At 46.3% G+C, this 19,761-nt stretch overlaps 1 protein-coding gene across 2 annotated transcripts in view; it reads right to left on the bottom strand.

Annotated features, from left to right (window-relative positions):
• The window catches only part of DENND11 (DENN domain containing 11), a 219,471-nt gene that overhangs the window by 65,190 nt on the left and 134,520 nt on the right, over positions 1–19,761 (bottom strand). For both annotated transcript variants that reach the window (XR_013605497.1, XM_078671839.1), the window contains exon 5: positions 9,762–9,900. Coding sequence is in view for 1 of the 2 variants with exons in the window: in XM_078671839.1 (XP_078527965.1) it covers positions 9,762–9,900 (139 nt within the window). In the remaining variant the exon portion in view is untranslated. The remainder of the gene's footprint in view (positions 1–9,761; positions 9,901–19,761) is intronic.

The following is a 19,761-nucleotide window of genomic DNA, read 5'->3' as shown; positions in this document are numbered from 1 at the left end:
GGGCAAAGCTATCATTTGGATAGTGCAATCCTGCTGGGCACATTCAGTGGCAGAGTCTTCCAGAAGGCCATCTGGGCTCGCAACGAGGAGATAGCGCGCACCAGGTTGCCCTCCAGTATGTTCTGCGTGTCTCTGTAAATATGCATTCCGAGGTACTTAAAGGTGGTAGGATACCATGTGAGTCGTACACCTCCGAGGTTCACATCACATTCCTGCATGTCCGGATTGAACGAATACACTCCGGACTTTGTCCAGTTGACCCTAAGACCCGACACTTCTTCGAATGTCTGGAAGATTTCTGACAGTGCTCCTGGTACGGCGGTGAGGTCTCGTACATACAGCAGCAGGTCATCCGCGTAGAGCGAAACTATATGCACCCCGTCAGCTAGCGGGATCCCCCATCCTGCTCCCCTTTCCCGCAACAGCGCCGCCAGGGGCTCAATGGCCAAAGAGAAGAGAAGGGGTGGCAGGGGGCAGCCCTGTCGGGTGCCTCTACGCACCTGCACCGCCTCCGAGAGCAGCCTGCCCATCCATGTAACGTAGTTACTTGTAAAAAAAAAAAAAAAAAATAGAAATGCTTTAAAGGTTTTGTATGAAACCCCAGAACGAACTGTGAATAGTTGTATCAAGAGCCACATCCAATGCTTATGTATGTCCCAAGGACGACTTTAGTTGGCGCATCATCCCCAAGTAATAAAAAAAAAATGAACACACAAATATATATTCATGGAGTGTCACCTGTGGATTACAATGAGGCCCCTTTATGCGCGGTGTTTACCACCAAAGAGTTAAAGGGTACACGTCCTTTGATGTATACAAGGTCAGAGGAAGAAGGGGTTTGGTTTTTTTTTTTTTATTTTTTTTTTTACACAGGGCGCAATGAACTATGCTTTGAATAGCCACGAGAACACATCAGAGACTGTCTTGAGCATTCCATTTAACATGGGAAGAAATTGGATGGGACGTGCCGATTTAGTAGTCTCGAAGTTGAAGTCTTCCTCCTACAGCAGAATGAGCAGGTCTCCCTTATGGTAGGTAGCTGCCAGTTGTATATTCCTAGAATAGGTGGAAGTACCATCTGGGGAGAGAAGCCTTAACAGACATGTTCCAATTATGGATCACCGGGGGTTACTGCCTTGGTCCATCCGTGTGTCATCTCTAGGGTTAGGGTGAAACCAGGCCTCGTACAACTCAAGGGGATGCAGGGACTCCCATACTCTGTGGCGAATCTGGTGGATCTGGAGCGGCAGATGTGGGATGGTGCATAGGAGGTAGTGTACGAGTTAAAGGTGGTGCAGGTAGCGGTGAAGGGGGTGGTAGGGAGGCAAAAGGAAGAGGGCTCCTTGCCGTGCCCTTAAAACTCTTCGGAACTGGTAGGGCCTCTAAAGGAAAGTCTTCTTTTCTTTGTTAATGTGCCCACAGTCTTTGGTGGAGGAACTCTCCTGTACGATGATGAACGAACAGGCGCTTTTGATTTCTGTTGAGGTGTTCTTGGTGTTTCTCAAGAATGGCCCTCTAGAGGGCTTCACTGCCATCAAGAACCCTTTTGTGGCAGTTCCTGCTCAGCAGCGCTTAAGCAGGTGCAGAGATAGCCGGGGATTTCAGCTTTAATGGGTGTCGCGTTTTTCCTGCTCCGACAGGTGTCTTTGGATCCGAAGTCTGATGGGATCGACTGTTTTCAATGGATCAAGTTTCATATTAAATGCCTTCCTGTGTGGCGATCAGAGTCTTTGGGCAGTGGAGGGCCTGGGGGTTCATTTTTCATATGCACTGGGCGAGGAGCCCAAGTCTCTAGAGACCGGTGCTCCAGCTGCAAGTCAAGTCTCTTGTGAGACTTGCAGTGTAGCTAGGATTTGGCCATACTCACTATAATAAGCGATGTCTTTGTCGATGGCTTCAACTCCACCGAAGTAGATGGGGGCCTCCTGGCCTTCGTCATGCTTGGCACTAGGCGAAATGGAGTCCATGACTTCTGGGCTGGATTGGTGAGCTTTAACACCAGAAGATAAAAGACTCTTCTTTCTCGGCGTCGAGGTAGTCTGCTTCCACAAAGATGGTGGGAGCTTCTTCAGCCACTAGCTTCTGCATTCTAATGGGGCCCACCGTCTGTCTCAGTAGTATTAAAAGGTCATACTTGTTATCCTCTGGGGAAGAGGCAAAGGGCGCAGAGGCTATCGAGGTTGGCCCAGGGGTATTTCGCATGGCAATGAGGACATTTACAGAAGGGGGTCTGTTCTATCATCTATCAAGAGGGGGATTCTCTGTCCAATGATACACAGTGGTTCTGCAGTTCGGCAGAGTAGAAGAAAACTGATATCAGAACCGATATGGATAGTCTTTTGTGGAAGGAAGGACAGAGAGGACCTGAACGCATCCTTAGTGTTCTATTAAAATTATACACGATGGTCATCATTTTTAATTACTTTTTTACTGCAAGCATATGGCAGTCATGTTCAGGCGGTAGCATGTTTTCTTTTTTTAGCATATGCAATAAAAAAGAACCCTCACATCTGCTTGTGGAGATAGTACAGCACTTATACTGCATACAAATATTCAAAAACAAACACTTCGGCCAGAAAAGGAAAGCATTAATTAACTAACAAAATGTATGCAGCTGGTTGTGCGCTAGGTTCATATGCTGTGTACACTCCTGACTATTTGGTGGTGTGCTTGGAATGCTACTAGTTTATTTTCATCAGAGAAGCGCTGTTTCAAGATGACTCGTGATACCTCACCTTATATCCAAAAAGCACCAGGGCACAGACTCCCTTCAGATTTTCCCCCGCTTAGGATAAGAGGATGTTACTCAGATGCAAGCCTTATTTAATCTGTGTACAGAAAAGAATTAGGGTACTGAGGAAATGCGGGTAGAAGAGCTTTAAATATTTTACAGAGTCAACTTCAGGCCTTGGGATATCTGGGGACGTGGATAGAGTTCATGTTAATCCACAGCACAGCTAGCTGCAAGCAGATAACTGGTATACAATGTTTTTCATATACAGTATATGCTGCAGTAGATAATATGCTGTGCCCAAATCCTTGAAGTGGTGGCTTGCAAGCAGAGGAGGAAGAGCCTTGGTTATAGGTTTGAGAGTAGTTTCTCCTACCTGAGCCATCAGGCAGACATTAATAGCCACAAACCAGAGCTTGGTAAAGACCTGAATAGAAGACCAAGTAGTAGCTTAAAATAGGTCTGCCAATGGAAGTTTCCTAAGCTCCTTTTTTGCATGTGCAATGTGATACAGGAGTAGTGTGCTTTTGGGTTGGGCATTACACCGTTCTTTCTATCTCGCCAGACTTGCTTATCAGATAGGAGTTTCAAGGTGTGGATTGGCAAATGCAACAAATAATAACTTGATTCTTCTAATGTTTCAAGTACAGTCAATATAGTACATGGCTGCCCTTCTGACTTTGTATTTAAAAAAACTTAAATCATTAGACAGACTGTCATGAAAAGGTAGGACCAGTTTGGGGAAAACAAAAATTTAGGGGGTGTATACAGAGCTAACCTGTCCTTATTTATCTGCATAAATAGTTCTTCTACTGAAAGAGCCTGGTATTCACTGGCTTTTAGGTAAGGGAAAGAGACCCAAAACAGACAAACTTAAGAGAGTACAAATGAAGCATCTTCAAAGCTGTCCCCATTAACTGAGTGAGGAGGACATTAAGATACCATGAAGGAGCTGCAAGTACCCCATTATCCTTAAGCCCTTTCATAAAAAGCCTTTATGAAATTGATGACAAAAACGGATGGAAAGTGTCTATTTTGGTAATATGTAGCAACTGCCACTAGATGTATGTGTACACTAGTGTAAGACAAGTCTGCTTTTTGTAAATTCAGCACATATCAGATACATGTGATGAATTGTTATAATGCTAGAGGATCACAAAATGTTTCCACCTCGCTGTACAATATTCTCTTGTAGCAGGTTTTCTGGCTTTAACAATTTCCATACATTCTTCAGGGGGCTTCAGGTAACCAAATTCTTAGCCCTCAAATGCCAGCCAGACTAAGTGAAATCCGGTTGGGGTGTAATAGCTGACCTGGAGTAGGGAGTAACAAGGATGGCAGACCCTTGTGGGTACAATAAGAACGGTTGTCACGTGTGTGATGCATTTTGTGCACTATATCGGTTGCGAACTGGGGAGTTGGAGTTGATCTCCCTATCTCGAATTTGCTGATGGCTTTTGTTGAGGAGACTATCAAAATCACCATGCTCAAATATTCTTTATTCGGTTACTTAAAACCATAAAAGATACAAACAATCCAAATTAAAAATCAATCCAGATAATATAACACATCATTTTAAGCTTCGTTAAAATATCTCTTTAAAGATAAAAAAAACACATACAAATAACAATTCTCAGATCCAGGAGCATGCAAGTATCGTTTTTGTCTTGTGCTCATGGCCCCTGCTGACAAACTGGCCACATTAAACCATACCAATTCATTTGACAACATCTGTAAAAAGGTTGGAGCAGGTCTGACTTGAGTAAATTGTTTCCCTCTAAGCAAAGGTAAAATGTACTGTTATGTCTAAGAACTTTAAGGTTCACAGAACATCACAAAAAGCATGGTGTCACAGCTACACGGGCCTAGGTTTGCTACTTCATTCAATTCCCAGAGTTCTGCCAGGAGACAATGCAATGAATTTAACCTAAATCATGTTAATAAATAACACAGTTGGGGGATTTGTAACCACAGTGAGATAGGATTCTATTGACATATTCAACTTTAGGTGATGTAGGCTTGCAGTGAGGGTTTACACATCCCCCTCCCTTCTCTATCTGCATGGGCTGCAGATAAGAAATATCTCTTAACCCATCCAAGATCCTCGAGCCTTTCAGGGGTTGTACATAGATTGAGATGTCCCAACTTCGCTAGTGAGGATTTAATATGACTAAGCCATGGAACACTACGACCCTCTCAAGAGACATGCAATCTTTCAATATGGTTTGGTTCAGTTCCAAATCTGGATTCAACCATAGGGTCATCCAAATTTTCAAAGTACAGAGAGCTAGAAGATCTGAAATATATCCTAGTCTTAGCTCTTCATGAACAACATAAGAGGCTGTAAATTGCAAGACTGACAATAAATGTCTCATAAATGTATTTCCCACTGCCTGTAAATCATCGGCCTTCTTATAACCACAAATATCACTTGCATAACTCGCCCCAAAAATACATGTGAAGCCTTCACTGGCTTTGCAGCCAAGCGACTGGGCAAAGTCAAACACAGATGCAAGTGCTTTGGCCATTGTATTCCTTTTAGCCCTTTCTAACTGAGGCAAGGAGCCCCTATAGTCAAACATGTCACAGAGGTAGGAAAGGGCATTCACCCTAGTGAGTTCACTACCCTCCAAGATGCATTTCCTATGACCCTTATTTCTGTGGCGCCTGACCATTATGTAGGATTTTCTATAATTTGCACTCACATCTAGTTTGTTCATAAACCCAACTAAAGAGTTGAGGAGTTGCTGAACTACTACTGCTGCTTTTGCTATAACACTGCAACATTGGCATACAAGAGTGATGGAATTAACTGAGAACCCCCTGCCTGAGTAATATATTTATAAGAGGTGCTAAGGGTTAAACCCAAATTATTTATATATAAAGTGAACAATAGTGGGGCCAAAATACAGCCTTGTCTCACCCACCCCCAACTCTAATTGGAAAGGATAGACTCCCGGAATGGTCATATCTAATTTCTGCAGACAGGTCTCTGCGTAGCTCGTGCAAAAGTTCACTATGTTTCTATCTACCCTCATATTGTTAAGAATTGACTACGACATTCATTTTTACATTGAGATGCAGAATATATTTTAGTTATCAATCCCTACATTCACCACCCCTGGAAACAGCCTGCAATGCCCCAAGCAGTTGCGGTTCCTTTGGAAAATCAGGCCACAGAGCGCACACCGCCATCCGCAATCTAGCATGGATAAACTCATGCATTAGTGCATACTGTTGCCCAGCTTGAAACTGCCATCGTAAGGAAAATTCCGTTCCTGTACATATCCCCCAGTTTTGTAATCCCTACCTTTTGCAGAAGATTAAGAGCACCACGTTCCTGCGCCACTGATATCCCCAGGTGTGCCTCAAAAGATTGCTTGAGAAATGGATACATAGCCTATTGAACACACTCCACAATACTTCTGGCCGCGTTCAGGCTCTAGATTCCGACTAATGTCCTGACCACATTCATGGTATAGTCTATTTATAAAGGTATCAGGAGAGACCTTATTCCATTTCACTCTGCGTACTTGGTCACAAAGCAGAACATCATGACTCCTGGGCCCTTCTCTGGGACCTACTTCCTCATACGGTCTCCATTCAATATACAATTTCCAAGTAACTTCAGACTGGAGAACAGAACGAATTGCACTAGAAAGGCAGAGATTAATATATAATTGATAACAGAAATGGAGTTTCTGCCAACTAATGTAGGAATAGCCTCTCACATACCATTGGCGTTATTACTTTGGATTAACTGTGCCAAATTATGATCCACCAGAATGGTATTAAGCAGATTCCCATGGCTATTGTGCTAAAATGACCTCCAAATGATCACCATTAACTAGAATGGATCACCTCCTTCCTCGCCGGAAGGAAACAGAGTCCGCCTCCCCCCGTTCAAATCAGAGGCCACCGAAGTCATCTGCGGAGTCCCCCAAGGTTCATCGCTCAGCCCCACCCTCTTCAATGTCTACATGAGCCCCCTTGCGGCCATCGCACGCCAGCACAACCTCAACATCATCTCTTACGCCAACGACACCCAGCTGATCCTCTCCCTCACCAGCGACCCAGACACCGCCAGAGCCAACCTACACGAAGGGATGAAAGACGTAGCCGAGTGGATGATGAACAGCCGCCTGAAACTGAACTCAGATAAGACGGAAGTCCTCATCCTGGGATCTTCGCCCACCGCCTGGGACGACTCCTGGTGGCGCCCTGCCCTGGGCAGCGCACCCAAACCAACAGACCACGCACGAAACCTGGGCTTCATCCTTGACTCCTCCCTCTCCATGACCAGACAAGTCAACGCCGTCTCCTCGTCATGCTTCAACACCCTGCGCATGCTACGCAAGATCTTCCGGTGGATCCCCACCGAGACTAGGAAGACGGTCACCCAGGCCCTCGTCACCAGCCGACTGGACTACGGCAACTCCCTCTACGCCGGAACCACTGCCAAACTCCAGAAGAGACTCCAGCGGATCCAGAACGCCTCAGCAAGACTCATCCTGGACATCCCCCGACACAACCACATCTCCGGACACCTGAGAGACCTGCACTGGCTCCCGATCAACAAGAGAATCACGTTCCGACTCCTCACCCACACACACAAAGCCCTGCACAACCAAGGCCCAGGATACCTCAACAACCGACTCAACTTCTACACTCCGACCTGCCAGCTTCGATCGACCAACCACGCCCTCGCCGCCGTCCCCCGCATCCGAAGAGCCACCACAGGAGGAAGGTCCTTCTCCTACCTGGCCGCCAAGACATGGAACTCCCTCCCCACCCACCTCTGCCTCACCCAGGACCACCTCTCCTTCAGGAAGCAGCTCAAGACCTGACTGTTCGAGCAGTAGCGGACCCCCCCCACCCCCTCAAGCGCCTTGAGACCCTCTGGGTGAGTAGCGCGCTATATAAAATGCCTTGATTGATTGACTCTGCACTGGCATGACAAATAGGATGACATGCGTGGATATTAAACTCCCCAAGTAGAGCCACGAAATATGGGTGTGATGCCCTCGGCGCAAGACTCCAAGAAGTTCTTCAAGGCCAATAGATGCTCAAAGGATTTAATCTGTGTAAGGGAATTATAAAAATTCAGAACTAGAAGGCCAGGTGCTTTTGTAAAGTCTAGCCTTACAGCCAGCAAATAACTTGATCCACTCTACACATGGGCTGTTTTACAAGCAATATTTAAGGATACCAGTGTAACTAAGCCACCCCGAGCTCTGTTCACTAGTGAAAATAAAGCAGGGGAAAAGTATAAGGTATACCCATCCAGGTAAAAGGAGCTATCTGTATTCCAAGTTTCTTGTAGACCCACTATATGATAACCCTTTAGCGAGTTAATCCACCTTGCATCTGTCCTCTTGTTACTCAGCCCTGCTCCATTCCGCCTTAAGAACTTTAGGCAAGAGCCTATCTTGGGTACTAAAGTGTCTGGATTGCTATCCCTCAGAGTGAGTGAGTGATTGTGTGTGTGTGTGGGGGAGGCAGGGGGGGATGGGGGAGGGTGTAACCAGTCAGTCGTTTCTGGCTAAAGAGCTCTAAGGTTCCAATCTATTAGCCAACTGAATGGGTGTTTCCTGACCACCTGCTCGGTCTGTGACCCTGGCTGTTCCCTGGAGTTCCTAATGCTGTAGATGCCCCTTGGCAAATAGAAAAAGCCTATATCAGGTTGATCAAAATTGATAATACAATCCCCCTCCCAGGACTTCTCCCAGTCTCCTACACGGCCTACCCTAATGACCATGTTAATGTAGGCAGTAAAATGATTCCAGTCACCCAATTGACTATTGAACCGTTGCACAACCTTGCGTTCGAGTTGGGAAGTATATTCAGCAACTCCTGGTTGAAAAGTCTGCCACCCCCACCTTCTTTGCGGCTATGGATGGGGAAATCCAATGGGATAGGTCGAGCCTGATTAAAAATTGGTTAACTCAAACATTTCCCCGATCATGTTTGATTCTTCTATTGGTGCATACTTAACTCTCCCTACTTCACCTCTAATCAACTCTACTTTTTATATTGCTCAAATGATTGTGCGGAGGATGAGTTGAAACCTTATCTTGGAGATTATAAGATGCATTACCCTCCTGTGAGCTAAAATGTGTACAGTCAGCTTCTTGTCTTGAGGTCTCTTCCAATGCAGTACCTAGTTTTCCAGCTCTAGTTTATATAACAGCCAGTTTCTCCTAAAAGCCCTCCATAACAGTTTTGATTAGTTGCTTAATTTGTCATACAAGCTAGTCAAATACTTAGTGAAAGAGTTAAGTCCCCTATTGTAGGGTTAGTAGAAAGCTCCACAGGTGCCAAGATGTCACTGTTGTTCTTCTTAGAGTTAGGTCTACTCATACCAGGCCTGGATCTAATCTCAAAGTCTTAATTTTCTTGATGGGTGGAGCCCGTTCAAAGGAGGGAGTGCTGGTGTCAGGGTGGATCTCTACTGTTGCAAACGACGCCCCACCACCGCCTCCCATTCAGAATCTCTATGAGGAACGCCCCCTGTTTGTTCCCATGGGCCATACCCACAACATCCCTGGTCCTATACTCCTTCAGCTGGGTGGCCAAATTCAGGGTGGAAGTGTCCGGCATCAGACCTAGTTTTTCCTCCACGCTCTGGATTTCTTCATGATCCCCTTGCAGGCGGGTTGCCACCAGCGCTATAAAACATGGAGTAGCTGCTTTAAAGCCATTCTGTATTTCACTTGAATGTGCTGCCCCCAGGGCAGCGGGAGTTCGCAGCTGCCCTGGGGGCAGTACATTCTATGTAATAGGACGCACTTTCCCTGTTTGCACCCAGCGCACCTATTCTAAGTTGCACCGGGCGCAAACATAGAACGTGCGCCCTATACATAATAGGGCCCCGGGGGTTGCAATATTTGTAACCATATGCTAAAAGAATTGTAAACAAAATGGAGGAGCTTAACAAAGGTGTTATCAGGCCCGACAACTCTTTTATAAACGGGGAATACCTTTACACACACACACGTGCACGAGATACTGACAGCGGATCGCCATTTACCTCTGTAACAAACAACTCCTACAGGCGGTGGTGAAAATATGAGTATTCGTTTCCTCAGAAGAGCAAACTTCCAGAGTACGAGGATCTGCTCCCCAAAAAACTTGATGAACTGTGACATGCAGCCAGCTGGATGCGTGATCTTTGGAAAGAGAAGGAAATCAGTATAACTGTGCAAAATCATATCTCAAGCAAGCAAACATCCAAGCAGCAATGTAAGAACTCATCAGAATAAAAAATCCCACAGCAAACTCCCAACACACTAACAAGAAGGCATACGCTTACAGCCAACTGAATTAGTTATTTGTAGGAACTGAAATAGTCAGAGCTATATGCAGAGATTTCCTCCGCAAATGAATAAGATCAATAGAAGAAAACATGATACCAAGCTAGAGACAAAAGAAAAACCAATCTAATTTTGACAGTGGTAGACATCAGCAGGCACATTTATAGATGAAAAAGCCATTGATTTTCAGATAAACACAAACAGTGCTGTTGTGGACTAGGTATTAATCAAAGTACATTAAATAACTCCTCATGCATAGATCCTAGTGTGGTACCACGGCATGCCTTTTGTTTCGGATACAGACCATCTGGCTCTAAAGGCCTATTCATTTTGAGTTTGTTGGTAAGGTTACAGTGCCACTCAGAGTAAGAGACTGGCAACATTTCAATGAAAGTGTCAATACAAGGGGGGAGGGGAAGGATGGGGGGTGGGGGCAAGACTGCCTTGCCTGAAGATGGCTGCCTTTTAGGTGAGCTCCTTCGGCTGCGATCAATCTTGAACAATCCTGGTGCTGTAGGAAGCTTTTTGGGTGTGACTGTTGGTCGTACATTACCTGGACAGGCCTGCTACAGCTGGGCAGGTAAAACACAGAACGAAAATCTTTGCCGACTGAGTGGAACTGCGAGGATGAGCTGTAATGGCAGCCACTAGAACTGCCTGCTTCTATGGGGTGAGCGGCACTGGCGGCGGACGGTGTGGCCCACGGGGTCCCTGTGGCTGGTGTGAGAAACTTTTGCAGCAGTAGAGAAGTAAAGCAGCACTGTGGTGCTTAGGGCGAGACAGGGAACCAAAACCGGCCCTGGCAAACTGGTCGGCCGGCACCCCCTGTGGGGCACGGGGGTGCGGCTGAGCGGTGTGCTAGGGACGCTTTCTGCTGATTGTTACAGGGGGGCGATATTGCCGGTCCCCGGTTACAAAATAAGCCTCGGAGGGTCCCAAAACCAGCCCCCACCCTAGCAGCCCACCGGGGAAAAGCCTGGTGCCCACTACAGCCAGTCCGGCCCAGGTGGTACTCCAGACACGTGGCCAGAGCGGCCCTGTGCGCTGAACGGGCTTGGCCCGCGGTGCACGGGGAGCTGTGGGCGGCCAGCCCTGGCTGGTACAGCAGACCCTGAGGGCACCCACTGTGGACGGCAGCTGGATGATAGCAGTCTGAACCTCACCCGCGATGTGCCGGTAAGTGAGAAACGCCCTGGGGGCACAACGGGATCGCAGAACCTGATGCGGCGGCCTGGTGTGCCGGATGAATGAACAGTGCCCTGGAGCAGGTGAACTGAGCTGCGGGAGGGATGTGCAGCCCTTGCCCTTCACACACAGCCCTAGTGGGAACAGAATGCCCTGGAGGGCATCTCCAGGGAGCACTCATAGTCAGTGAGGCCCAGCTACCACAGCAAATGAACACGTTTGGGAGCGGAGGTTCTCTGAAGTCATTATTTGATCCTCACTAGCTGGCACCAACAACTGGAGGAGTTCATGATTGACAGCCAAGGTTGGACAACCTTTGGGTGCCTCATTCGAGCTGCAATTCTTTATTTTTGGGTAGTGTCCTGCAGCCACTGAGAGGAGTGGGATACATCACTGTAGATCTTGACTGTATGACTTCCAATTATGAACAAAACGGATAAATTGCAGCCCAAGTTGCTAATTGATCCACGGGAAAAAAGTAGAGACAACAGCACAATGATAGTGGAGGGGGACACAGCCCTGCTGGAGATGGGCAACGACTTGTGGCAAATCCGATCCAAAATGCAGCATATCCTCACTAAGATAGACTGGAAGATTGACACCCTGTCCTTCCGGACTGCTACACGGCAGGTTTTACTACACAGTTGCGGGGAGTGCTAATCTGGGTGTGAAAGACCCGTGGTATTAAACGGAGTGCAGACCCAGGCAGCAAGTATTTGGTGGCATGCTGCTATAGAGATCATTTGGCAGCTTTGCCGGTCTGTGTATACAGCCCTAACAATGATGACCCGCAATCTGATCATAACCTTGGTACCCGGCTTGCTCAGTCTGGGGACATACCTCCAATATGGAGCACATATTTTAATTGTGCTTTGTGCCAAGACCGGACCATTCCAGGGGCCCTCCAAGGCAACGGGCTGCAGCTCGCACTCTTACTGATATCGCTTAGCAGTGTGGACAGCTGGACGTTTGGCGTCATAGGTTTCCCACAGCTGCGGGTTACACATATTACCCTATAGTGCATAATATTCACAAGTGCATTGATTATTGGCTTGTGTCTCGGAGTCTAGTGTTGCATGTCCGGAAGTGCAAGTATTTATCACACACATACTCAAATCACTCACTGGTGATGCTGGAGCTGGCGCTAGACATCATGGTATGTGCCTTGAGATTTCCAATCTACTCTTTCCTAGACACAGTGTTCTGGAAGGAGTTTGCACAGTTGAAAGGGGATGCTCCCATGCGTTACTCATTAGCGCTACTGAGTTACATTGTTTCCTGCACCAGTGAATCAGGCGGACCTGATTGATAATGAGTAACGCATGGGAGCATCCCCTTTCAACTTGAGAGAGTGGAACGGCATGCCGAAGGAATACTAGTGAGACCTGGGCGCTAAAATACATTGACTCCCGCACTGGGGGTTCAGGAGGGCGCGTTTAATTAACGCATTGGTGCAACACAAAATTTTGAGGTGAGCCGTTTCTTCGACACGGTATTGTTTACAGTGTAGTGTGTAGCTAAACCTTGTCTGTTTCCTCTCCCTGATGGTACGAATTCGTTAAGGTTAGAGCAATACCCGAGAGGCTCAGATAAAGAGTCCCCTTTGTTCCCAATAGTGACACAGCTGAAAGTGGTAACCTGGATCTATATGTATCACTCCGGTTGAGGCAACGAACCCTGTGAGCTAGCGGTTTACAGGAGAACGAATCAGGCCGGCTTAAACCACGAAGCACACGCGCTTCCCAAGCACGTTTAAAGCTGAATCACGACAAGGTCCCTGCCGCCCGAGAGTAATCTGTGTTTTAATACCACACAAGCGCCCGTTAAGGAACCATTTCACCAGTCTTGTGTGAATCCAGGACCAGTAATCTATCCCGGTCAGTTTTCCTCTTGTACGATAGGTTGCCCACCCACAACCATTCTGTCCTGAAGAAGACCCCTTTTGTAAGGACTACTATCCTACGCATCTTTCGGGTCGAAACGTAGACCATATAAATTTCACCAACTCTTACCCCCAAGCTAGACCGGAGCAGCTGAAGGAGAGTTAGGTGGTTTGCATCATTTGATCTATGGACTCTATACGAGCATAATATTGTGGCCCTTGGGTCAAGGAACCACATGAACTTTGTTTGTGAAGTTATGATTGATATCAGTCACGAATGACTGACTATTCTCCCAATCCTACTTTACCTCTGACACTTTCCCTCACTTCACCCCCCTCTCTTTGTTGTGTATGTGGGCACATATACGAAAAGTTTGTTGAAATTTCTTTGTTGAAACATAACCAATGAAAGGTAAAAATGCAATTTAGAAATAAAATCTTGTTGCTTGTAAAAAATGTGTTTCTTTGAAATATCTACTTGGATTTGAAATTACTTGTTTTCTGTCTGGGACCCTTTTCCCGTGTACCTATAACTACCCAGGTCCCCTGACTTTACTGGGTTTAACCCTTTTTGTGTAACACGTTAGACACATCGCAGCAGGATACCGAACTCTTGTACAGTTATTACGCGGACTTATGTGCGTCGTTTCCCCCCCACGAACAAGCTACGTTGGACTACTTAGTACACATTGTGATGAAGTGGCTGACATTGGAACACAGAGTGTTTCACAGCCCTACTCCGTCCTGTGGACATTGTGGCAGTGCTTAAAAATATGCCTGGAGGGAAAGCGCCGGGCAGTGATGGGTTAACTGTGGCCTTTTACAAGGCCTAGCAGGTGAAACTGGAGCCACACCCAGGCATCGTTTTGGGGAAAATGGTCAGGGGGGCTGCATGCCACCCACAATGTGCGAATCTTATTACCCAACTGAAGCTGGGTAAACCAGCCTACTGTTACCCATCTTACAAACCTTCATCGCAGCTAAATATGGACACCAACATTTTCATGAAGGTACTAGCAAAAAGGTCAGCTCCTCTACTCCCAGTTATTGTTAGGCCCAAGCAATCCGTGTTCATACCAGGTCGGTCACTAATTTACACTTTCAGAACCCTCTTTGGTGCAATTTCTCCGATTAACTCAGAAGTGAGCGCACAACAGCATTTCTGGAACCCGAAAGACCATTAGATTCTATTGAGTGGGGGTTCATGCTGGCGGTGTTACGATGAATTAGGGTTGGAGAAGTCGATTTAAAACTCATTAAGGAGCCCGGGTTCATGTTAACAGCATAGTCGCCGATGCCATTGACATCACAAAGGGCAAGAAGAGGGGCTGTACCTGATCGCCACTATTGTATGCCCTGGTGGCCGAACCTTCGGCCTGCACACTGCGCACATACCACGCGCATCCGGAGTTCTGTTTCTCTCATTACAACCAGATTATATTCTCATACGCAGATAATGCACTTCTCTAGGTGCGGAATCCAGAGCATAATTTATTACCCGTTCTCTGTGAGGCTGTGCTGTTAACTGGCATTCAGGCTTGCATTTTAATTGTGATCAATTCCTAATACTCCCACTCACTGCGGCCATTGCAGCTGAGCAAATAGAGTACCCGTTGCAGTGGATGATTGACTTTGTGCACTACTTGAGTATTAAGGTCCACACTGACCTGTCAGTGGCACTGCTGGACCACTCTGGCAAAGCCATTCGTCGGCTCACAGAATCTGGTGACAGATGGATCGGACTGCCTCTGTTGTTTAGCGGGCACATTGTCATAATGAAGATGGTAGTGCTGCCCAGTTTCTTGTTCATTTTAGTGAATATTCCGATCCTTCTTCCATGAGCAGTATTCCACAATTTGTGGGCCTTTTTGGTGCATTTGGCCTGGGGTACAGCTGTGCAAGAGTTGGGAAAAATTAACTCTCCCCCATCATATGGGATTACTGAACGCCCCAGATCTGGAGGCTTATTACAGAGCTGTACAGTGCATGTTTGCCCATTACTGGCTACACAGCCCTGGGGATCTTCCTCATTTATGGCCTGGAAATGGATGCCGCCTCTCCACTTTCACTTCCTAGGAAGCTACTTGATAGGCTGATACGACACTATAACAACTTTGACCTGCTAAACACTACGGCATAATCCTGGAAGAGGCTGACTGACCTCCAGATGGAATGTTGTATGTGGTTCCCCTTGGGACATGACAGGAGGGAGGTGGGAGTACGACAAGGGTTTTATTTGAGGCATATGGGTGACTCCTTTCGGGATGGTGTGCTACACAGCTGGGAACATGTGCAGGCGGACACCCACTTTGATAGCTTTGTTTCCGTATTCTAGGGCATATCACATGATGCTTCGGTTATTAGAGGAAGGTTTGAAGGAACCTCTATAGTTTCCGGCCCCGACTTATCTGCTGTAGACTGCAACTCACCAAAGCCTCAATGTGAAACTGTACACAAGCTCCCAAGACAGGGCTGCCAGGAGAAACTAAAGATAGGCTGGAATGGCAAAAGGAGTTCGGTATAGTTATCAATGATTAGCAATGGACTTTTTGCTCTTCTGTTGTCAAAACGATGTTCCTGAACAGACGGCAGTGGCGGATACATTTTTAAATATCTTAACAGATTATATTACACTCCAGTCCACCTATTACTATGGGTTAAGGGTCACATTGTGCTGCCTTAAATGTGGAGTAAGGGCAGGCTTTGCTCATGTGGCATGGTTCTGCCTCGGGATATGGCACTATTGGGATGCTATATTGGGAGAGCTGAGAGAGAACGGTGAACCTATTGAGCCTTCTCCCCGACTGGCACTGCTCAGCTACAACAGGGGCATCCTGAAGACTGAACGACATCTGGTGGCATTGGAATGGTTACTGGAGAAGCATACAAAAGCACTGCAATAGGCATAGGGACTACTGCTGACGATACAGGAATGGCATCTGGACATGACATATTGTAACACTCAATCCAATGCCAATCTGAAGCCGTCTGAAGGACACCTGGAGCCCCTATCAGGCATACCTGATTCGGACAGAGAATACAGAGACCAACAGCACTGGAAATGGAGCTGTCGTGATGAGTGGAGCTGCTTTGGAACGGATGCCATTAACTCCCGTGAAGCTCATGGTGTGTTTGGGGGTGGCTTGTGGAGTTGCTGGGGGTCAGTGAGCGATGTTGTATATACTGCGTCCCAGATTGATTGATTGATTTTAGGATTTATGTCGCGCACGATTGCCCGGGAGCGTCTAGGCGCTCAGCGGATAGTCAACCTACATCTGGATTATGAAAGTGGAATTTAGCTAGCAAATAGCCAGGTTTTCAGTAATTTCCTGGAAGTAAGCAAAGATTGGAAATATCGGGAGTGTATCCAGTATCCCCACCTGGTATGATGTGGATGTAATGAGTCACGGAGGAAATGCTCTGTGCGTGCAAACTTTGACACGTCATTTCATTTTGTATGGTAGCCAGAAATTAAAATAAAGTTTAAAAAAAATCTTAATACATTCAAAGAGCCCTATCAAGGAAAAGATGCAAACTAGATGTAATGAGTGTAAGAAGTTAGTTGCAGTAATAAAACAAGCATTTACAATGCAATAGGTCTCGCAGCATTAAAGTTTGAGTTATTGGCATTGTGTATAACAATGCCAATAGTTATAACTTTCGCAAATGTGACACCTATTGCATTTGTACTGCAATATGTGTTGAGAGCGAGTGAGTGAGTCAGTGAGTGAGAATGAGTGGGCGAGTCAGTCAGTGAGTGAGAGAGTCAGTTAGTGAGTGAGAGAGAGTGGGTGGGTGAGTCGGTCAGTGAGAGTCTGGACAGTGAGTGAGTGAGTTACTGAGTGGGAGAGTCAGCCAGTGAGAGTCTGGTAGTGACAGTGAGTGAGTGATAGAGTTGGAGAGTCTGTCAGTTTGAGTGAGAGAATCAGTGCGAGTGAGAGTCAGTGTGAGTGAGAGTCAGTGTGAGTAAGAGAGTTAGTGTGAGTGAGTCAGTGTCAAAGTGTTGCAACTAGTGAATTGTCAAAGTGTGACAACTGGAAGGAACAAGGCACGTTTATTTCAAACTTTTGACTCCTTCGAAATCCACTAGAGCAATAATAAAACATCACAGGATAAATACATTTTTACAACAATAAATAAAATAGATGTGGTAACTAGGGAATTGTCCAAGTGTGGTAACAGACAACAGTAAATAGGGCTTAAAAACCTGCCTGTTGCTGTCGCACCGGTGGTCTATCCAGGGTTTGCAGCCACTACCCCTGACTACACCTCATTGACATCAAGGAGTACTTTATTTAATATACGACGTTGCCAAGCTCAATGAACATTATATATTGTGAATTATTGCATCGTGATAGCCTGCACATTTTTTTTATCTGTAGGCACCTGTGTAATAGGCATCATTATTTTGGGACATAATTAATTCTATCTGTTTTACTCTTTAAGCAGCTCGCTATACAAATAGAGCCTTACTCTGCTGCAAAATAGCGCTCCTGAAGCATCTCCAAACGCTGAGGGGATTAATCAAAGATGTATGTGTCTGTAGAGTAGGCTCTTTAATCAGAAAATTCGGCAGTTGTGGCGCGCTCTCCCACATCCCAATTAAGAAAAAAATGCAATAATAACTAATGCAGTAGATGTAAGACTCCCAAATGGAACACTTTTTAAAGAAGCAGCTTCCGGCCCTTACCTGCTGCTCTACAATGCCGGGGTGTCCCCGGCGGGCTCCTCGGTACCCTCTGCATGGGTCAGTCTCCCTGAAGGCACCTCCGTGGTCCGTCCGGGGCGCCGGCGGGTCCAGGCACAAGTTTCTGTCAGAAGCGCTGGAGGCGGAGGGGCCGCGGTCTGTGCGCGGCTGCTCTCCGGCTGAGGGGGTGGGGCAGGGCTGCGCTCCCGCAGAGTGGCAGCTGGAGGTGCCTGGCCGTGTGTGTGTGCGTGCAGGCTCAGGGCTGGAGTGTGCCTCTGTCTGCGCTCTGGCATTACTCACCCCGCTCCTCCGCCGCCGCAGCTATCACCCTCGGTAGCCCGCCCCCTCCTCCAGTACATGCTCTACTCAGTCCTGCTGCTTCCAGACCCTGTAGTCTCAGACCCAGCGTCGCAGCAGCCTCACAGCACCGACGCTGAGAGCCAGACACAGTGTCCCTCAAAGCTCTGGGGCAGACGAGCAAATATGAACATAAGTGAGAGGGCTTGTTTTAAATCGAGCTGTGTTATTTGAGCACCTACTTCCGGTTTGGCCGGCAATGCTTCCGGGTCGCCGCAGGCAGCGCGGCGGCCCGCCCTGCACGGGGAAGGGAGGCAGCTTTCGAGAAGGACAGCACCTGGCCGCGAGCGCGTTCTCGTGCGCGTGACCTTAACAAATCGCCGCGCGCGGCCAGTGCTGTCCTCCTGGAACGCTGACACGCTAACTATAGGTCTTTGGCGAGAGCGAGCTTCGCTCGCTTCTAGCCGAGACCTAAAAAACGAATTCTACGTGGACAGCCTTCTAGAGGAGGCATCAATTGAATACACAATAGTAATCAGGAGTGGTTTACTTTAACTACTAGTAAATAGTGGTTGACTGTCTCAGAGTATAGTGTCTTCTGTGCTGAGCTTCTGATGACATTTACAGATTTAATAACCTTCAATCCAAGTTTTTTAACACGTGGAAGAAATGGAAACGGTTACCTTTAGCTCTCAGTTTGCTACTAAAGTTGTAGTCTGCCTCTGGATTGAACATGCCCAGTTTATGTTTGGATTGAAACACATCTTTAATATCTTGAAGATCACTCTTATTATTTCTTGTATAGTGCATTCAACTATAGAGTATGGCGTGTCTGTATTTCGGAGCTACATATCTGGCTATGTTAAAATAAAACTAATAAAATAAAATATTTTCTATAAAACACAATACTGAAGGTTTATTGATGCTGCTACGGTCTCTCTTTTTCAATTAGCATTGTCCTATGTACTTGTGAAAAATCCCCAAAAGTTGCTCACAACTGGCAGGTTCAAAAATTATCATTTTTCTTAACGGAAGACCAAAACTGTTTATCAAGTCATTAAAATTATTAAACTCGGTCCAGGTTGTAATGTAGAAAGTCATTGAGAATTTCTATGTTTGTATTCTCTATGCAGTGCTTTTAAATGCACTTGAAATGTTCTAAACATTGGCTTAGTATAATTTAGACTATAGGTAGGTTTACATTCTTGACCACAACTAGGGATTGATGTTAGCTTTGGCTCCATACCTCTAAACATATAGGAATGCTTACGCTAATAAATGTTTTTTTTTAAGTGTAATGTAAGGCAATGCTTTTTTTATTTAGTGGAATGGTTTGTTGGACATCTCAAGGCAAGTTTGAATACTTCTCTCCAAAGCACCCCAAACCTACCTGCACAGAAGTGAATTACTGTTGGAGTCAAGTTTTCATTCGAAGAGCAATAATTTGGACAATGAAATACGAGAACTTTTTGGCAGCACTGATGAATTTACATGCTCAGTCAGGGGCACGACAGACAGACAAAACCTTTTTGAAGATGTTTTATTTTGGGTGCTAGAGATTTTTCAAAGTCTATATATTCCGTTTGAACCAATTCTTGAATACAGCTATACCTACTGGTTGTTATGCCACATTTCTTGGATACATTACAATGTGCTAAGGCGTCTG

This window comes from Lissotriton helveticus, chromosome 1_1 (assembly GCF_964261635.1).
Source record: "Lissotriton helveticus chromosome 1_1, aLisHel1.1, whole genome shotgun sequence".
NCBI classification, from domain to species: domain Eukaryota; kingdom Metazoa; phylum Chordata; class Amphibia; order Caudata; family Salamandridae; genus Lissotriton; species Lissotriton helveticus.
This window is presented reverse-complemented; position numbering and strand designations above follow the sequence as displayed.